Source organism: Brachyistius frenatus, unplaced genomic scaffold, assembly GCF_029030835.1.
Source record: "Brachyistius frenatus isolate BFR_SWC_R1_liver_20210118 unplaced genomic scaffold, ASM2903083v1 Contig_205, whole genome shotgun sequence".
NCBI classification, from domain to species: Eukaryota; Metazoa; Chordata; class Actinopteri; family Embiotocidae; genus Brachyistius; species Brachyistius frenatus.
In genome coordinates this window covers 545,001-565,219 of record NW_027210804.1, presented here as the reverse complement: position 1 = coordinate 565,219, position 20,219 = coordinate 545,001, and the positions used below count along the sequence as shown (strand labels likewise).

The 20,219-nt window shown below is 44.7% G+C and overlaps 1 protein-coding gene across 15 annotated transcripts in view; it reads right to left on the bottom strand.

Annotated features, from left to right (window-relative positions):
• afdna (afadin, adherens junction formation factor a) overlaps nucleotides 1-20,219 on the bottom strand; it is a 72,482-nt gene that overhangs the window by 4,134 nt on the left and 48,129 nt on the right. For 6 of the 15 annotated variants that reach the window (XM_069719060.1, XM_069719064.1, XM_069719065.1 and 3 more), the window contains 14 exons: nucleotides 14,480-14,545; nucleotides 14,272-14,345; nucleotides 12,628-12,746; nucleotides 11,050-11,250; nucleotides 10,195-10,286; nucleotides 9,842-10,039; nucleotides 9,164-9,314; nucleotides 7,944-8,352; nucleotides 7,429-7,682; nucleotides 7,115-7,329; nucleotides 6,153-6,332; nucleotides 4,946-4,981; nucleotides 3,945-4,079; nucleotides 1,130-1,700 (listed from right to left, as the gene is read on the bottom strand). In XM_069719060.1, coding sequence (XP_069575161.1) covers nucleotides 1,130-1,700; nucleotides 3,945-4,079; nucleotides 4,946-4,981; nucleotides 6,153-6,332; nucleotides 7,115-7,329; nucleotides 7,429-7,682; nucleotides 7,944-8,352; nucleotides 9,164-9,314; nucleotides 9,842-10,039; nucleotides 10,195-10,286; nucleotides 11,050-11,250; nucleotides 12,628-12,746; nucleotides 14,272-14,345; nucleotides 14,480-14,545 — 2,701 coding nt within the window. Of the gene's footprint in view, nucleotides 1-1,129; nucleotides 1,701-3,944; nucleotides 4,080-4,945; nucleotides 4,985-6,152; nucleotides 6,333-7,114; nucleotides 7,330-7,428; nucleotides 7,683-7,943; nucleotides 8,353-9,163; nucleotides 9,315-9,841; nucleotides 10,040-10,194; nucleotides 10,287-11,049; nucleotides 11,251-12,627; nucleotides 12,747-14,271; nucleotides 14,346-14,479; nucleotides 14,546-20,219 lie in introns of all 15 variants that reach the window. The other 9 variants (XM_069719068.1, XM_069719075.1, XM_069719071.1 and 6 more) reach the window with 7 other exon arrangements.

The window sequence follows — 20,219 nt, the reverse complement described above, 5'->3', positions numbered from 1 at the left end:
TCTTAACTGCTGAGTCAGCAGGTTGGAGTTAGAGTGGGTAATTTTATTTTGAAGGGATACAGAATAAAAAAAATAAAAAAAAAAAAGTGTTTAATATCTGAACTGTGTTCGGAGAGACGATTATAAACTCACGATAAAAAAAATAAAAGTAAAAAAACGCTTTTCGGAAGCGGCCCGATCGCGACCTCGGAAATCTCCCCGACTATTTCTGACGAAGCCGCCACCGGGTGTCAGCGCGGTCCGGTTATCTGAAAACGGCCTCAGACAAAATGAAGAGCGGCATCTCGATTCACCGCTGCTGCGTTTGTGAAATATGAGTTTTCAGTCGAGTGATCGATGCGAAAAAAACAAAAACAAAAACAAAGCCAATGGTGCGTTCTCCTTCCCGTTAAAGCCAACACCGCTAAAGCAGAGCCACGAGGCGGGGAGGGGAGGGAGGGGAAGGAGGACGGGGAGGGGAGGGGCTGACAGCTGGCCCCGCCCCCCTACCCCCCCCCGCCCCCCCCAAAAATCCCAAGCAGCAACCAACCAGACACAAGAAAGGAGGCGGCGAGCGACAACACCAACAGTACTGATCAATGATTCATGATTGGATCTGATGGGTCTCGAATCTGCAGCGGAAAAAAACGGTGGCGGCGTGATTATCGATTGCTGTTTTTTTTTTTTTTTTTTTTTCTGTTCGCTAGTGCTGATTGAAGGAGGGGGAGGGGGGTGGAGGAGGTGAAGGGAGGGGGGTGTGATTGGAGGAAGATGGAGGAATTTTTTTTTTTTTTTTTTTTTAATTTCAACGTGTTTAAACAAACCAACACCAAAACAAAACATAAGAGTCTGATTGAGAGGGAGAATTTCCACATGTGTAATAAAAAATAAACATAAAGAGACGAATGAGCGGGGGGAGCTGATTGGACGAGAGAAAAAAAAAAATCTAATCTAGACAAACGTGTAAAAGAGGGGAAATAAAAGTAGAAAACAAAAATGAAAGGACAACTCGCTACGGAAAAAAAAAAGAAAAACCACGAAGGAGTGGGAAGTAAACGGAGAGATGGGCGGACGGAGAGGGAGAGCTTCTAGAGGGCGCCGCCGTGACGAGCCTGGCTCCGCCCCCCCCCTCCCTTCCTCTCGGCTCTACCTTGGATAAAGCCCCCCGGGGGCACGGAGCTGGGTTTGGCGGGGAGGGGGGGGCCTGTACTGTTGGAGTTGTTGTTGTCGAGCGGCGGCTGGAACGAGCTCGACAGGAAGTAGCCGTCGGAAAGCGGGCGGGGCTTGCGCGCAGTGGGCGGCGGCCGAGGCCTGCCGCGGCCGGGCGAGGCGGCGGAGGAGGAGGAGGCCGGGAGGTCGCCGTACGACTTCCGGGTCGCCGACAGCTTCACCTGACCTGATTGGACGACGCCGCCTCCTCCGCCGCCGCTGGTGGCGTCCTCCTCGTCCTCCTCGTCGCCGCCCGCGTAGGAGACGAACTTGGCGGTGTAGATGGTGTCGGGCGAGCCGACCTGGGTTTTGAGGTAGGAGGTGTTTCTCTGAGGCGGGGGCGGGGGGGTGTTAGTAGGGTTGTGGGGGGCGGGGGGTTGGTAGTCCCGGGGCAGCGGGGGCCGATACAGACCGGCCGGCTCGTCGGGCGTCAGCAGCTTTCTCTCGGCCTCCTCGTGCTGCCGGCGCCGCCCGGCCTCCAGGCGGGTGTAGTACTCCTCCTCCTGTCTCCTCTGGGGGAGGGAGGGGGGAGGGAGGGAGGAGGAGGAGGAGGAGGGGGAGGGGACAACCGGTTAGTAACGCTGTGCTCCCATTGGCTCCCACCACCAACACTTCGGACACTTCCTGGTTAATCGGCCACAGGGGAACTATTCAAACTAACGACAGCGGACGCATTTCTTTAATAAACCGCTCCGACTTCCTGAACTCGTCTTCGTCTTCGTCTTCACACGCGATCTCGTATATAAACATACGTATCGTTCTATAACCGGAAAAAAATATTCTAAGTAAATAAGATTAAAAAAAATCTCCCGACGAGACTCTGGAAGCAAAAAATTTTTTTTTAAAAATCTCCTCAAAGCTGCCGGTTTAAAACCCTGGACGCTACTTTCTGTAGACCCCTCCTGTCTACCCCCCCCCACCCCACCTTGTCTACCCCCCTTCCCCCTCATCACCGACTGTTTGCCTTTAAAACTATGTGTGTCCTCGTGTGTACGATAAGTGGTTGGTTTTGTGGGGGAGGTCTTTGATTTTCCGGGGGCGGGGGGGGGGGGGGGGACCAGCCGCTCCGGGTCTGGATGTTCTTCCAGGTGTAGAGATCGATCTTGCCGTGTTGTTGTTTTTTTCAGGGGAGGGTGGAGGGGGAGGAGGTGGGTCCGTTTCATGTGTTCATGTGAACGTCCTCGAACGGGATGAATCCGAGCCGCTTCGGTCTGAAGAACCTGGAGGGGATTAGTGTGTGTGTGTGTGTGTGTGTGTGTGTTGGGGGGGGTTCGCATGAGGCTGGGGGGAGGGGGGTCTCTGAGTATGAACAGTATGGATGGCTGAAGGCGGGTATATAAATATATATATATATATATATATATATATATATATATATATATATATATATATATATAGATGTATATATATACGCGTGTGCATGAATATAAAAAAGCATGTGGGGGTTTTGGTGGAGTTGGGGGGGGGGCAGCAGTCGATGCTGAGATGATGAGATGGTAACATAAAAAATTTTAAATAAAACTTTAAAAAAAAATAAACGTCATGGAAATCATAACCGCTTCACCCCCCCCCCCAAACCCCACCCCTCCCCCAAAATAAAGAATAACTGAAACTTCCTGACGGACGGACACACACACATCAACGACGACGACGACAAGATGGGAGTCCCCATGCTTTACAGTGGGGTGGGGTGGGAGGTGGGAGGTGGGGGGGCACGTAAACATGACACACGGCAACACATCACATTGGGTGGAGGAGGGGAGGGAGGGGGTGTTGCACAGGATGACGACATGCAACTCTTTTAGAATAAACAGAATAACATCAAAACAATCTCACTTCCAGCAGCTAATAGTACGTTAACATGAAGTATGTTCACCTGACTAGACTTTTATTTTGAAAAATGAAAACAAATTTTTTTTTTTTTTAGCTGAATAAGCAGAAATTCAGAAGTTAAAACCTTAAAAACAATCTCTTTCTAAAAAAAAAAAAAAAAAAAGCCACAAAATATTTGTTTAATATCAACTATGTTCTCTTGACTAGACTTTTATTTTGAAAAATGAATTTTTTTTTTATTTTTAGCTGACTAAGCAGAAATTCACGAGTTAAAACCTTAAAAACAATTTCTTTCTCAAAGGCACCACCAAATATTAAGTTATTAAGAAGTATCTTCTCCTGACTAGACTTTTATTTTGAAAAATGACTTTTTTTTGCTGATTGAGCAGAAATTCAAAAGTTAAAACCTTAAAAACACAATCTTAAGTCTTTAAAACATATCGTAGGAACACTGAAGGCTTCGACCGATATGTCGGGCCGAAATCTGCGTTTTATATTTGAAAACCTGCGACGTTATTCAGGCGAGGACGTAATTTAGGATTTTATTAAAAAAAACAACGTAGACTTATTTTATCAAACGGACCGAATAACGTGCAGTAATAATAAACCAATATTTGTCTGTCCGTCTGTCATTTTTTGTGTAGTTTTGCGGCTGCTTTCATGACGTCATAATTGTACTGTAAATATCCAGTTAGCAGCATTAGCTTAGCATGAAGCCCGGAAACAAAAACAACCAAATTAGCGCCTTTAAACTCTATTTCCGGTTATTTATATCCTCACGGTGATATCGCAACTCATTTAACATCAAATTAGAATTTTAAATAAACACATTTTTGAAATAAATATTTTAAAAGACGGTAAAATAAATGATAAAAACTCGTTAACAACGTATCGGTCGAAGCCCAGGACGGACACACACCGACCTTCTCCTCGGCCTCTCGCTTGGCTCGCTCCTCCTCCTTCCACCTCCTCTCCTCCTCCTGCTTCATTCGCTCCTCCGCCTCCCGCTTACGGATCTCCTCCAGCTGCTGCTTGCGCCGTCGCTCCTCGTCCTGCAACTGGTGACACACACACACACACACACACACACACACACACACACACACACACACACACACACACACACACACACACTTTAACAACTCTGCGTGTTCAAGTCTGGATTTGCTCCTGGGCACTGAAAACACACACACACACACACACACACACACACACACACACACACACACACACACACACACACACACACACACACACACACACACACACACACACACAGCTGTACATGCAGACACCTACATGCAACAACCAGAAAAGGGGCGGAGCTACAAAGAGGCCAGCCCCCTTCTTTCGGCTACTTGAGGTCGACTTGATTTCAGGTTTGTTTTTCGCTGATGATGATGATGATGATGATGATGATGATGATGATCAAATCAAGCGTACCTGAAGTAACGCTGAACTTCACAGAGAGGACATACAGAGGCTCAGCTGGTCACAGACGGACAGACTGATGGACAGACAGGTGGATGATGGACAGACTGATGGACCATGTGGCCCCGCTCAGGCAGCGCAGGGGAGCTCTCAGGACTGTCATGCACCCCCCCCCCCCCCACCACACCACCACCACCACCAGCCAAACAACAAAGTCAAGCATCCCAGGACGGCCCCTATTCATGACCGGCTGGCTCTGAAAGCTCATCACCTGACATCCCCCCCCCCCCCCCCACGATGGAACAAGTAAGTCCAAGATGGATTGGGGAGGGGGGGTGGACAGATAGGAAACACTGGGGGGGGTAGGGGCAGCCCAGACGGAAAAAACAGGAAGTGATGTAAGGAGGACGGGGACGGTGGGTGGTGGTGGGGTGTGTGTGTGTGTGGGGGGGGGGTGTTACAGGATATTTCATCTTTAACAGGAAGAACATACCAAGTCTAGAACAGAGATAGCTGGGACAGCAGTCTGCTGCTATAAAAAAGAGGGAGGAGAAGAAGAAGAAGAGAATCGAGAGTGAGAGAGGGTGGGAGGGGGGGGGGGAGGAGGAGGAGGAAAGGGGGGCGGGGGGGTAATTCCCCAAACATTTTATTTTAAAAGGGAACGAGTGGATTAAATTGGGGGAAAAAAATAAGAATACAAATAAAGTAGGAGGTAAAAATAGAAATAAGAAAGGGGGTGGGGCAATACAGTAAAGTGAAAACATTACTGTGGTCTGATTAAAAAAATTTATATATATATATATATATATATATATATATCCACGACATCCAGATAAAAAACACTAACCTACATTTAATTTTTACTTAGAAATATAAAATCTTTCTTTTATTTTGAAGTAGCAAAAAAAAAAAAAAAAAAATAACACTATCATTTTAAAATATATATTATTATGAGCTAATTGCAGAATAAAATAAAAATCACCAGCGTGTGTAAAAAGACCTTAAAAATTGAAAAAAATAAAGATATTGTATTATTTGAATATTTTTGACCGCCGTTTTAGTGTCACACGTTTAGAGAGTCAGAAATGTGTTGAAAACTCTTCTCTTACTCAACTCGACAGTTTATCGTCAACAAACGAGTGTCTGAAAATAAATAAACTCGTATTAAATAAGCACACGTGTAGAAAAACTGACCAACAGAAACCCACAGGAAACATTTCACGACATTTTGTCGTCTTTTTTAAGGAGCACCGTCCTGAAACCCCTCCCCCCCCCCTCCTCCCTCCAACCCCCTCTCCCTTCCAGCCAATCAGATTGAAGCAGCTCAGCATGGCAAAAGCGATGACAGAAGCATGTTGCAGATGCACATTGCGGGACATTCAGCGCTCGCTGCCGCGGGACGAATCCCCCCCCCCCCTGTTTTTAGCGTTTTTTTTCTTTCTTTCTGTTTTTCCCACCCATCAGCACAACTGCCTGAGGCTCCGCCCCCTTTCCTCTCCACGCTTTCGTGTCCCAACTGCGGGCTGATGGGAAAATAATCGCTAGAAAAAACAGAAGTCAGAAAGTCGGATTTCTGCCAAAGCAGCCGGCGCACGTGATCCACCGATGAAGTCTTCTCTCCTCTTCATCATCATCATTCATTTCTCTCTCTCTCCAGCCTCCCTCCCCCGCCCCCTCTCCCTCCACCGCCCCCCCCTCACCCTGGCTCTCTTCTCGGCCTCCAGCCTCTGCATGATCATCATGGTGTCCACGTCCTCGTCGTCCTCCTCCTCCTCGTCTTCGTCGCTCTGCTTGGACTCCTGCAGCCTCTTCTGGAACTGCCACTCCAGCATCAGCTTCCGGAGGCGGTCGCTCTCCTCCGCCGTCCGCTCCGGCTTCGACTGGGAAGACGCAAAAATAAATAAATAAATAATAAATAAATAAATAAAAACAGTCAGGTCTGAATCGGACTCGGCTGCGGTGACTTATTTCTATTTTCTTTTGAAGTTCGTAGGAAACTTTTTATAGAAAAACATCCAATCAAAACCAACAAACTGTGTAAACACGAAGCTCCGTTTCAGGATCTTTTTGTACATCTAGACTTTTATTTAAATTATACATTCATAAGTTTAGAGTTTGTAATATTCCCGCAGTTCTCGCAGTAATCATTTTCTGATTATGACGAGCGAACAGATGTTTATTTCGTCGCCTATTAAAACAAGACGTAGCATTTTTGTAATTTGAGGTATGTCGTGTTTTTCTTCCCAACTAAAACAACAAGATTTTGGAGATCAGGTCGGATCCGTCCTGTTTATGTGCATAATAATTCATATTTACATCTTTTATTCTTCAGTGTAAATGGGTGACATATTTGTCAGCTCCATAACAGATCCTGGTGTAAAATATTCAGTAAATATTGTATTATTATTATTATCATCATCATACAAGAAGTCGTTTCTGTGGCGCAGCCTGTTTTAAATTTAGTGTAAATCTATTAAAAGGTTTTTCATAATTACTCCAAAATTAAAAACAAGTTTGGAAATTTGCTTTCAGATTACAATCACAAATAAATCACATTATTCTCAAAACAAAAACAAAAATGTCTTTGATTCAATAAAACCATAAACAAGTGATTAAAATAAACGTGAATTTTCAAAGTCCAGGAGAGTTAAGCTCCGCCCACCTGCAGCTCCTGGATCTCTTTGTCCAGCAGGTCGACGATGTGAAGCTGCTGCTGCTTCTCGGCCTTCTCGCGGGCGTCCCTCTTCCAGGGGTCCGGAGACAAGCTGTCGCTGGACGTCAGCTCCTCCTTGCTGATGGTGATGTACTGCAGGTCTCGCCTCTCGATGGTGCGCGGCTGCTGCTGCGGAAGCAGCTCCCTGATCACCGTGTCCATGCCTGCGACGACGTCACGTTTTAACTCGAGGTTAGACGGGAGAATATTTGAGGGAGAAAACGTTTCAGCGTGAGGAATGTTTTTTTTGGTTTTTTTTTTACTTTTACCGGCGGGGTGTGAGGCACTGGCAGGCGGAGGGACGGCCGACCGCGGCAGGCTGGCCAGCTTCTCCGGTCTGGATGGGGGCAGCTGGGGCTGCGGGGGGAGGTAGGGCTGGGGCGGGGCCACGGAGGGCAGCGGGGGCTGGTGGTGGGGAGGGGGCACGGACCCTCCGTTGTTGTGAGGCTGGACGGGCATGACGGGGTTGGCCCGGATCTGACCCAACTTCCTCTCCTGCTCCCGTCTCTTCCTCTCCCTGGAAAATAAGCAGCAAACATCCATATTGGAAACACAATCGCTTTTTTTTCTTTTTCCCCCAATTAAATTAACCTGAACAAAACAGGTTATTTGAAGGCATTTTAACGCAGTAAAGTCCTGACAACGGAAATGTATACATTATACAGAGGAACCCAAAAATTCAACAATTCTCACTCCTTTAAAACTCCTTTTTAAAAAGGAAGAAACCTCCGAGGCAGTTTTTGCAAACGGACTAAAAGAAGAGCAGAGGCCGTCCCACCTTTCTTCCTCCAGCCGAGCCTTCTCCTTCTCATACCAGCGCTGCTGCTCCTCCCGCTTCTTGCGGTCGGCCGCCTGCTGGGCCGTTACCGCGGTGACCGCGGCGGGAGGCGGCGGGAGCGGCAGGTCGGGCTGGGGGTCGTAAGGGTCGTAGGCGTCGGTGTAGGACGCCGGGGGCGGGGGCGGCGGAGGGGGCAGGTCGGAGCGGGAGGGGGGCTGCGCCGGGTGCGCCGGCGCGGCGTGGGGGGCGTTGGGCGTCTTCCACCGGCCCGGGCCGGTCTTCTGGTTCTGGGTCTTGTTGGAGGACGAGGACGAGGCCGAGAAGTTGAGGTGCTCCTGGCTGGACGTGGACGACTCCAGGGAGGAGGACACCTGCGGCTGCGGGGCCCAGTGGTCGGGTCCTAACACACCTGCAGACACGAGGGGAACGAGTCAGCGTCCTCCGTCGGGGACCTCCGTGACCTCAGCGATGACATCATCACGTCAGGTGGCGTTACCCATGGAGAACTTCCCTATCTTTACTCATAAGATCATAACTTAGTCATTACAGGAGCGAAACATTCATGCTCTAGCTTGTTTTTTTCAGGACAGTCGAGGCTATTTAAATATTTCATCATTTAATTTGATAATAGTTTTATCATATTGGCCTTTATATCAAGGAAAAAAAGATAGTAGAGGAGATTGTCTCGAATCTGGAAATATCTGAACCATGTTTGTGGGACACTGTATGGAAAATAAATGTTGTTATTGTTATTTTTTTTTAGTACAAAGTGGGATGTAATGTTGGAGACAGTACAGAAGTCAGCTGTGGAAATGTCGGATTTTAAACATCACATTTTTAATGCAACTCGGCTCCCAGATGAAGGAAGACAGCTGTTAAAAAGGTAAGACTACTTTTTGTCGAGCTAAAGGGGGCGGAGCTAATGTTTCCTCAGCTTTACATTTAGAGATCACAGTTAAAAATACCTCAAGGTTGTTTTTCATCTGATGGACTTTCACACAAAGTGCAAGAGGGTTCATCCTGATTTTAACAGATTAAGGGTCAAACGTCAAATTTTTATATATTATGATTATTCGTACATATTACATAATCACGAACGATAATATCCCCATTTGATTCTATTTTAGAGGAACATTTGGACGCTGATATCCGGTAAGCTGCTGGATAATCTGCTGGTTAATACACTTATCAGGTTCTTTTTTTTTTTTTTTTTCCCTCACCTCCCGGCGGACCTCTCTGGTAGTCCAGCTCTCTGTGTTGGTAGTCCAGGTCCCGGAGCTGGTAGTCCGGCTGGTAGTGCTGCTGCATGCGGTCGTCGGGCCTCAGGCTTCCCGGCGGCGGGTAGAGCTCCTCCTGGGAGTGGTTGATCCGCTGCGACGGGAAGACACAAAGCCGTGAATAAGAGATGAAGCAAATTATTTAAAAAAAAAAAATTTTAAAAAAAGGAAAGAAGAAGGAAGAAAGAGGAGAGCAGGAAACAGAACGGTGAAAAAAAAGGAATAAAAGATGCATAAAAGAGGGATGAACGGAGACGGAGAGGTTTTCAGACTCTCCTGAAACCTTTTTCTTTTGTTTTGTTGCTTTAGAAAAGCTGAACAAACTAAATCTATCGTTATTTACAATAAACATCTGCTGTTTTGAGATATTAAAAACTGTAAACTCTCCTTGGCGACTTTCTGACTGCCTAACTTTAAAAAAAAATGTCGTTATATTTTAGGTAGGAATGCATTTTCTGCATCTGAACTCAGATGGGGCGGGGCTTAATTTGGAAGTGGGCGGTGCTTATGGGCCGGAAGTGGGTGGGAAGTAACCGGAAGTTGTTAATTTAAGCCTGAGGTTATTATCAAATGGGGTTGATCAAAAAAAAAAAAAAAAAATTGCGGGTCTGGAGCGTCTACCTGCATGCTGTTGCTGTGGATGCTGTCGACCACAGGGAGGCGCTCTCTGTCGTCCATGCCCTGCCAGTGCTGCGACGGCACCTGTCCCGGACCCACCACCCGATCCTGGCTCTTGGAGGCCGGGATGGTGAAGTACTCGCGGGGGTAGGTCTGGGTGGGGATGGGGTAGGCCTCTGGATGGGGAGGGGAGGGCTCATCCTGGAGGGGGGGAGGATAAAAAGAAAAAAAACCCCAGAAATTTCAATATTTGTGGAGAGAAGAATTATTTCTCACCTCCTTTCGAGATACTGCCGTCGAGTGTTTGCCGTCACCCCGCCGGGACATTCCTCATCGGGACGCCGACCGTTACTTACGTCCGCACACAGGTTGCCGGTGGAGACGGAGGTGATCTTGGTGCCGGGTCCTCCGGGGTACACCGATTTACCGGCGGGACTCTGGCTTTGATCTGACGTAGAGGAAGGAGACGTGGTTTTACTTTAATAATTAGAAGCACAATGGGACTGAATTTTTTTTTTTTTTTGTATTATTCGATTTCAGCGTCATATCATATCGCTGTGTTTCTGTATCAGATGGTTTGTTTTTTTGTATCTAATCTAATTTTCACTAAAAATATCCTCTTTCCTCTGAATTAGGTGGAAATAATACAAGAACCAGGCATAACACAAAAACTGTTTTAACCTCCTGTTACCATGTACTCTAAAAATTTAGTTTTTTTGAATTTGCGAAAGTGGTCAAATGTAATTAAGCAAATAATATATTTAAAATAAATACATTTCTGGACGTTTACTGCGAACAAAAAGTGTCCAAAAAAACCCAACAGCCACAGGCCTGTCAATCAAACAAGACACACCCCCCAAAAATGTTTCACTTTTTGAGGCCTAATATCTAATTAACGATGGAATTATTTTCAAATGGACCAACAGAAAACTAATTAGAAGGAGCGACTTCAGCGAATGAGATCATGACGACTCGTGGAAAATAATTACTGACTTTGTAATTCACAAGAGAAGTTGAATGGGAGTCTGGAGCCAGAGCCTTTTTAGAGGCAACCTCTAGTGGCCATCGGTGGTATTGCACTTAATAACACTTCGGCCTTCACTTTTCCAAAAATTTAAAATAAAAACAAAAACAAATAAAAGAAGAATAAGGCTTAAAAAAAAAAAAATCAAAATCAGATTCAGCCCAGATATAAAGGGGGAGGGGCTTACTGGCTACGTTGGGGCTGGAGCGGTGGTCGGCCCGGTTCTTGAGGAGCCGGTCCTCGCCGCTCATCTTCTTTGGTTCGGGGTACGAGTCCCAGCCGGCCTGCGGGCTCTCCGGAGAGCCGTTCTGCACCGAGCTGTTGTACAACTCGAAGCCCTCGCTCTTTGGTCGCAACTTCCCGTTCTTCTCGCGGCCACGGTCCGACGCTGGAGGGAAGAGAAAGAGTCGTTCGGGACAAAAAAATAAATAAATCAAATCCACCAATCAAAGGTTGTTGTTTTTTTCAAAACGTGACTGTCAGGGCTCTTTTAATTGTATTGAAGTTCTTCTTTTAACGTAGGTTTATATGAAGTCCAGTTTCTTTCCGAAGTTTCCCGCCTCCTCTCGGCTTCGTGACATCACTCGGTGAGACTCACGCTGAACTCGGTCCGGTTTCCTCCCGCTAAAAGAAAACGTCCTTCACCGTCTGGTGCGGTGAAAAAGCCCTGCGGTCGAGGCAGTTTGGGAGGAAACACCCTCCCCCTTTCTATTTTTTTTTTTTTATCGCCGTCCTTGGACCGCAGACGGGCCCCCGGACCAGAAGACTTCCTTAATGAATCTGGGGTCACATTCCAGCAGACAAAGAGCAGCACACAGCCAGTAAAGAAAAAAATCAGTGCCATGGATGTGTATTAGTGTGTGTGTGTGTGTGTGTGTGTGTGTGTGTGTGTGTGTGTGTAGCTTTTTATGTACACACACACACGTATCTGGCTCTGGCCACAAGCGCTCATTATATCCGTCAGTCTGCAAAAAAGCTGGATTTTTCAGTGCGCTTGCAGAGAACAACAAGGACTTTATTTGTCTGGACGAGTCTGCTTCTCCTCCGTCGTCCTCAGAGCCACTTTACCGCCACCGGCCTCGTAACAATCGTCCATTCATTACTACTTCAAAAAAAAAAAAATGACAGAAGTCTGCAGGTTTCACGGAGCCGAAGTTATGACCGGGAGAACTTTTGTTTTTGAAAGGATTTCAGTGTCCTCGATTTTTCAGCGACAGATGAAATATATGTTTCTACGAAAGGCTTTTTGGAATTAAAAACGGCCGATTATTTGATCAATTTATTGTCTGTTTATGAATGCAATAAAGAAAATGTCCACTTGACCTATTTAGAGCACAAATTGATGCATTTCAATCAACTTTCTTGCTCCAATCAACAGTCTAAAACTCTGAATATTCGATTTATAATTATATAAAACACAATCGACAAATCTGCACGCAAAAATGGACGATGATGCATAAGAAAAAAAACAATTTCTAACTAACCAAAATGATTGCAGATTCATTTTTTGGTTGATTGATTTGATTAGTCTGCAGTGCTGAAGATTTAATCATTAAGAACAATTTTTTTTTTTTAAATGAAATTACAAGAAAAAAAACTCACTGAAAAACATGAATATAAAACTTATAACTGTAAATAATACAAAATTAAAGTGGAAAAGAAGCTTGAAAACACAGTCGCTGCTTTTAGTCGCGAGTGTGTGTGTGTGTGTGTGTGTGTGTGTGTGTGTGTGTGTGTGTGTGTGTGTGTGTGTGTGCGCGCTCACCTCTCGCCATCATGGGGCTCGGCTGGTTGAGGAGTGTGGCCAGTCCGTGGTAAATGGCTCCCTGCTTGGCGACTTCCAGAGTCACAACCGAGCCCGTCCTCGTCATCAGCTCGGCCGCCCTGAACGGGGACGGGGGGGACGGGGGGGGGGGGGGGGACACCATGAATATGAAAGCTTAGAGTGGTCTGACACACTGAAGCTCTTCTCTGTTGAGTGGGCGTCCGACTGGCGTGACGCGTTACGTATTTAATTCTCCCGTTTAACGGCATTGAGCTTTAATAAGATCGATATTTTACGTCTTCCCCGAGTTCAGAAATCTAATTTAAGGGAAGTTTCGAGTGTGTCGAGAATCGCACCGTTCTCGCACAACAGGAACAGTCTCTGAACTCTTTGATCCACCCGTATATATATATATATATTTATTTAATACAATAGCGCTACCTGTTTGTCATTAAGGGAAGTAATGTTTTTAAAGCTGTATTTTGAGCCCTGGAGGATTATAGTCGTATCTGCCAGAGACTCACTTCATTGTAATTTGGTTACAATCCTGCCGTACGCCTGTTTTTCTCTCCCTGTAACTGTTACGTGTGCCTTTAACCATAAAAAAAAAAAAAAGTCCTATAAATAGCTGAAATTATCTGATTAATTTATCTGAGACAATAAAAAAAAAACATCAACTGCCAACTGCTACCTGCACGCCAAAGCAATTACACAAATTATTTGACACACAGCGAGCAACAACACTGAGTATCAAGCCTGAACACGCTGAGCAGGAGGAATGACTGGATTAATGTGAGCGGTTTCCAACACACACACACACACACACACACACACACACACACACACACACACACACACACACACACACACTTTTACTGTGTGTGTGTGTGTGTGTGTGTGTGTGTGTGTGTTCCAGAACACGCCGGAAATCCCGTCTCTCTTTGCGAGGACAACCTCGAGACGTCCTAAAGCCACCGAGATGTCTTCCCCAACTTAATGGCCCTCGCTGTGTGTTGAACAAAGTTGAATGGGAGTCTATGGAGGCGTTTTGGAGCCGACCTCTAGTGGCACTCGGTGGTACTGCAGCTGCGTCGTCCACTTTTATATACAGTCTGTGGTTTTTTTGTTGTCGTTTTTGTTTCTTTGTTCTATTCCAAGTACCGACCTCTAAGATGGAGAGAAATGTTTTTATGTTGTTGTTTTCTTTCATTTTGCTTTGTTGAATTGAACATAAAATATTTAGATTTATATATAAAACAGAAAAAAAAAAAAAAACTGTTGGAAAAAATGTAATTATATAAAGACTTTGTATAAAAAGTTTAAAAACAAAACAAAAACAAAAAAAACATGTTTTTGATTGTCAAAATAGTTTCAGCATCAAACTGACCGTGAATACGTCAGTGCCGCTCACATGGTGGTTCAGCATCTAAAAATAAAAACCACCACGTCTCCTGCCGGCTGTTTCATAACGGTGAGTCAGAAAATGAAGAGTTTCAACTTGCTTCGGCTGTTCGTTTTCCATTTCTCTGCACTGATTGAATTCTGTCCTCCAGCAAAGTCAATCTACCAAAGAGCTAAACATTTGATTAAACTATTACGTAACAGGGACAGGACCATTGTTTTTTTTGTTGTTGTTGTTTTTACCTCTCTTGTGATAGGCCGACCAGACTGCGCCCGTCGACACTCAGCAGCTGGTCGCCTGCAGCCAAACGGCCGTCCTGCAGAAACACAAACATCACGTGATGAGTCACCGTGTGTGTGTGTGTGTGTGTGTGTGTGTGTGTGTGTGTGTGTGTGTGTGTGTGTGTGTGTGTGTGTGTGTGTATTCAGTTTTCATATTCAGTCTACGAACCACGTCGGCCGCGCCGCCTTTGACGACAGACTTGATGTAGATGCCGAGCTTCTCCTGACCGGCACCCTGCAGAGAAACAAAGAAGGACGCGGAGAAATGAATGCGGCTGCCGTCTTTAAAATAAAACCGTTCGATTGTCTTGATCCTGATAGGAACAATGGCGGAGAGAGGAAGTCCAGCATCACTTTAAAAAGAAACGTGTACATGTACAAGGGAGGGATCACGAATTACAAATAATCGCTTTAATCTCCAAAAATCGATTCGCACACGCGACTTCCGTTCTTCTTTATTTCCCCTGTTTCTACCGCCGCCTGGTTGTAATGCGTTACTCCCGTCAGAAGGTGGCGGTAACGCGCCTTAAAGCTGTTTGCCGGCTGCCTTTAAACAACACGAGGAGAAGAAGATCATCTACGTGGGCTTCGACTTCCTCAAACTTGATATTGATTGTGTTTCTTATCAGGTTTTTTTTTTTTTTTTAAAGTCCAGCAGACTTGAGGCGACGAAGGTAAAAGTTCGCTCGTGGTTCTGTCCGGTTTCCTCTCGCTAAAGTCAAACGGGAATTTTTAACCTATAAAATGACATTTCCAACACTTCAAGAAGTTAGCAGACATTTGTTCATGTTGACGTTTGATTAGCAGCTGAATTACGTTTGATATTTTCCAATAAACATCTACGAGTGTTCAGTGTTTTGTTGCTCGAGGACTTTGTTGACTGTAAACTTCTTCCTGCAGCAGGAAACGACTTCTGAATATGCGGGAACATAAAAAAAAAAGTTATTTTTCTTTTTAACAACAAAGAACTTTTGTGTTGTCATCTCAATAAAAAAAAGAAAAAAATACAGATTGTCGTTATTAAACCTATTTGGTTTTCGTGCTTCGACGACTTCCGACGTGAATCAATGTAGATTGTTTTCTTATTTTTAGTCTGAAAAGTTGATTGATTTAAAAATGTCTGGTTTTTTTTTTTTCCTTGTTTGTATTTATTGACCGCGTGAACGGAGATCCATTCATCGAGCGCCACGTCGTCCATCGTCCCCAGTTTTTTTCCCCCCCAGTACAAAAAGCACAACGGAGTCCCTTCAAGGCCTCCGAAATATTTCAGCCACTTTTTTTTGTTGTTTTTTTTTCTAGTTTTTTTGCGCGTGTCTGCAATAATGAGGCTGGATTCATGCCGGCACGGACTTCCTGCGAGCGACATTTAAGATTCGAGGGGAGCCGTGAATCATTCACTGTCTTTCTTCGTGTCCGTTATATATTACAGACGGCATTAAAAGATCTTCTGTTTCAAAAAGACGGCGCCACGGCTTGGGCACCAAAACAGCCTCCGGAGACACACGAGGGGAATTTCCCAGGATCCCCTCGAGGATGTTCGGGGGTCTTTTAGTTGAAGTGAAAGGGCTCCTAAAAGGTTCAGAGGGGCTACGAACGTTTAGCAGTAAGTCCATCGTGTTTAGCTACGCGACTTGTGTAAAAATAACTGCTCTGTAAAGGAGTTAAATGTCACTTTGATTTCAATCAAACAGACACGCCCCCAAAAACAGGTCTTCTTGAATCTTCTTTTCTAATGAATGAGGGATTATTTTCAGATGGACCTCCAGAAAACTAAGAAGAAGGAGTGACTTTAGCTAACAACACCGAGATAACTGATGGACACATTTTATTCACTTTGGATTTGATGAGAGAAGTTGAATGGGAGTCTATGGAGCCGGAGGCTATTTGGAGCCGACCTCTAGTGGCACTCGCTGGTATTGCAGCTGAAGACACTTCTCATTTTTCAGACCCGGAAGTTACGTCCACTTTTACTCTACTTAATCTGCAGATTATTTTCTCACTTATTTGAGCAGTTTTGTAGTTTCTAACACGGCAGAACATTATGAAACATATTGCTCACCGTTTCCTTGACCTCCAGGTGAAATCTTTAAATACGTTTTGTCCGATCAACAATTTAAAAACCTAACGAAACTTTGTTTGCAACAATATAAATCGCAGAAATGTAGAAAATCCTCACGTCGAAGGAGCAGGAAGACGAAAATGTGTTTTCTGTTCTACTTTTGAAAAATCAATAAATGATTAATTGACAATCGAAATAGCTGCTGATCAACTAATATCAACTATTTCTTTCTGTTACGTGATAAATTTACTCTAAACAAGTGAAAACACTGCAGTTTCTCTCTCAAAGTCCTGGAGACGGACGGACGGACCTCAAATAAATGATCTTGAATTCGTAAAAAAAAAAAAAAAAGAAGAAAAAAAAAAGAAGCTATATATAAATTATCCAATTATTGGTGTTTTCCTGCAGACAGCAGACTCACCGGAGACTCGCGTACGTCTGATGAAATAAACAAAAACAAAAAAAACTGCTGCTAATATGCAGGCTGGCGACGCACCAAAATTACAACTTGTCGACCTGCAGCCTCTCTGAGGTTATAACCACTCATCCACAAGAGGCGTTTTTCAGGCGCTGAGCGCTGTTCAAAGGCCGGCTCCGCCCACACGGGGTGTTTCCTGTCATTTCAGCGGATTAGCCGTCGTCTGTGGGCAAAAAAAAAACTAAACAGGCTGTGGTTGACTTTGTTTTTTGTTTTTTCCCCACCTGTCAGGACGGGACAGTTTTCAAACCTTTTGTAATTGTTTAGCAGGTTATTTGTTCTTTTTCAGATTAAAAACAGACCCGACGTGAAAACAAGCGGGAGGAAAAAAAAAAAAAGAAGAAGAATCAGAGCAGCTCGTTATTGAAATAGAAATAAACAGCGTGAACTTAAATTTGCGCTAGCTCCTGTGACGCACAAATATCTACGAAAAGTCGTAAAGATGCTGGCCAGGGGAAACGCCGATGTTCAACGCACGATATTATGACATCACGATGGGGTCGAATCACCGAAGACCGTCACGTTGTGCACTCAATTAAAATTCTCCCGATTGGGCAAAAAAAAATTTAAAAAAAATCCCCAACGTGTGCATCGTGAAATGAACGTGGAAGTCGTAGTAACGAAGTTTGGCCACTAGGCTGAACTCTGTTCCTACTGGAGGAGGGGGAGAGGTTCACGAGGACACTCGAGTCGGGACATTAAACGTGAACCTGCGAATAACGTCCCTGGTTTTTCCACACAAACCTGCCAAAAAAAATAAAAAAAAAAAAAAAGCGATTCCACCCTATGACTTCATAACGAGTTCTCCTTTCACACACCTCATAAACACCTCTTGCCCACAGTGTCACAGGAAAGTGTGTGTGTGTGTGTGTGTGTGTGTGTGTGTGTGTGTGTGTGTGTGTGTGTGTGTGTGTGTGTTACATCCTCTCATTGTTCCAGTCCTCACAGGGGGGAACGCTCTCATGCTATTGTTCCACTTCTAGCACATTTCTATCAAGCTAACAAACAAACACACAACTTAATACATCAAACACACCGTTTTTTTTTTTCACCCCAACTTTCCCCAAAACTAGTAATCCCAGTGCAGAGTGATGCAGCAACACCAGAGTCCATTCAAAAATTCAGCAATTTAAGCCTCTTAACACTGCAGATCTTCATAAATCAGAAGTCCTCGCATCATTTCAAGCAAATGAGCCATTTAATCGACCAAGAACTTTAATAAAAGTGAAAATTATAAAATTGACTCGTGTTGAAGCACGGCACGCTCCTCCCTGTTGAAAAATAAGAACTAGAACGCTCATTTTACATTATTAAACGCTGCTTTATTTGTCAACAACCAAAGCGGCCTAAAACGCCCAGATTTTTGAATGGAGTTTGGTGTGAAGACTTCTCTCCTGCACAACTCCTGGATTGCAACACGCTCCAAAAGTCAGATTAGCTTGTTTCACATCAGAGTAAACACGCCAACGTGTGTGTGTGTGTGTGTGTGTGTGTGTGTGTGTGTGTGTGTGTGTGTGTGTGTGTGTGTGTGTGTGTGTGTGTGTGTGTACTGAGAGTTTACTCAACTCCAGCTGGGAGCTGTCGGCAGGAAAAGACAAACACAATACCAAGAAAAACACACACACGCATGTGGGAGTTTCTCGCCGGAGTGTTTTTGAGGATACAAAAAAAAAAAAAAATCTGCTGCTCGGCTTCGTGCGTTACAGAAAAAAAAAAAAAAAGGCTTCAAGGACATGAAAGCTCGAGCTCAATCGCCACGGCAACTGCTCTCGCAAACAAAAACAACTATTTTTGAAGTTCTTGTCAAACAAGATCTTAATTGAGCTTTTTTGTTGTTCTTCATTATCTTACGATAAAGAAAGTCAAGATGTCTCCAAATAGTTTTATTGCCAGAAAATAAGAAAAAAAAAAAAAAAACTCTCTCAGGAATTCAGAATATGAAGAATAACCACAAAAACAAAATAGCATGCAATCATTCATATCTCTGCAGGATATGACGGACGGTAAAGCGGTGTGATTTTTTTTTTTTATTTTGTATTTTTTTGGAGGTTGTATCCTCCCGATCACATGATCCAAAACATCTGTGTACATTAGTTTAACCATTGGCAGAACGGCCCTGAAAGCAAACAGCGACGAGCGCCCAAAGCCCGGGAGGCCATCGCACGCTGGATGGAAGTAGATTAGGTTAGGTAGTTACTTTATTAATCCCCGAGGGGACATCCATAAACATTCAACCAGCTGCTGCGTCACCTGCACTGTTGCTTCTTTTCAAGAACCGCGAAATATAAAAAAAAAACCATAAAGGAATCTGGTTAATCGAGACACACACACACACACACACACACACACACACACACACACACACACACACACACACACACACACACACACACACACACCCTTAATCTGGCTTGCGTGCGAGCACACACCTTTCAAGTCACTTTTTAAATATAGCAGCGTCAGAAATAACACCAAAGAGACAAAAACACTGCAGGAACTGTAATAAGATTTATCTTTTTTTTTTACACACACACACACACACACACACACACACACACACACACACACACACACACACACACACACACACACACACACACGTTATTAAGAAGTTACCTGGTCTCTCTTGCCCACCACAGAAAACCACATGTTGCAGCTGCTTGTTGGCGACGTCCTAGCCTGCACACACCCAACACACCGACTGACCCACACCTGTTTTCTTTTTCTTTCTTTTTTTATCTCCAGAGAGCGCCAACATGAACAGGCAAGCTTCCCGACGCCTCCCGAGTTATACCGGCCGGGAGCGATCCATCCGGCCCGCACGGCTTTTAAAAATAAATTAAAAATAAATCACCGTTTAGGGACGGAAACGCGGGCAGACGAAAAGTTCCGACAAAAAAAAAAAAAAAAAAAAAAAAAAAAAAAGGCAGGAAATTCACCACGGGTCATTTTAAGAAACCGAGGTGAAGGAATAAAGATTTGCTTCGATTAAAAAGTGTTAAAAACAAAGGTTTCAAAAAAGAAAAAGTTGCATGAAGTCCAGTTTATGTGGTTTTAAAAGAAACCGTTAAATTCCTCAGATGTTTCTGAGTGCAGTAAAAAAAAAAACAAAAAAAAAACAATTTCAGGCCGCGATCCAGAAGTGAAGCGTCAGCTGGGACGCCGGCTGGTCGGACTGAGGTGGAGCTGCAGCGGCGGCGGCTCCACCAGGCAGGCGCGCGCGCACACACACACACACACACACACACACACACACACACACACACACACACACACAGTTATATAACAGGACGGAGCTCGGCGCGGTTTACCGAGAATCAGAGCAGCTGTTCCAGTAAAAAAAAATTCGCTCTACCTGCCTCTCCTGTCTCT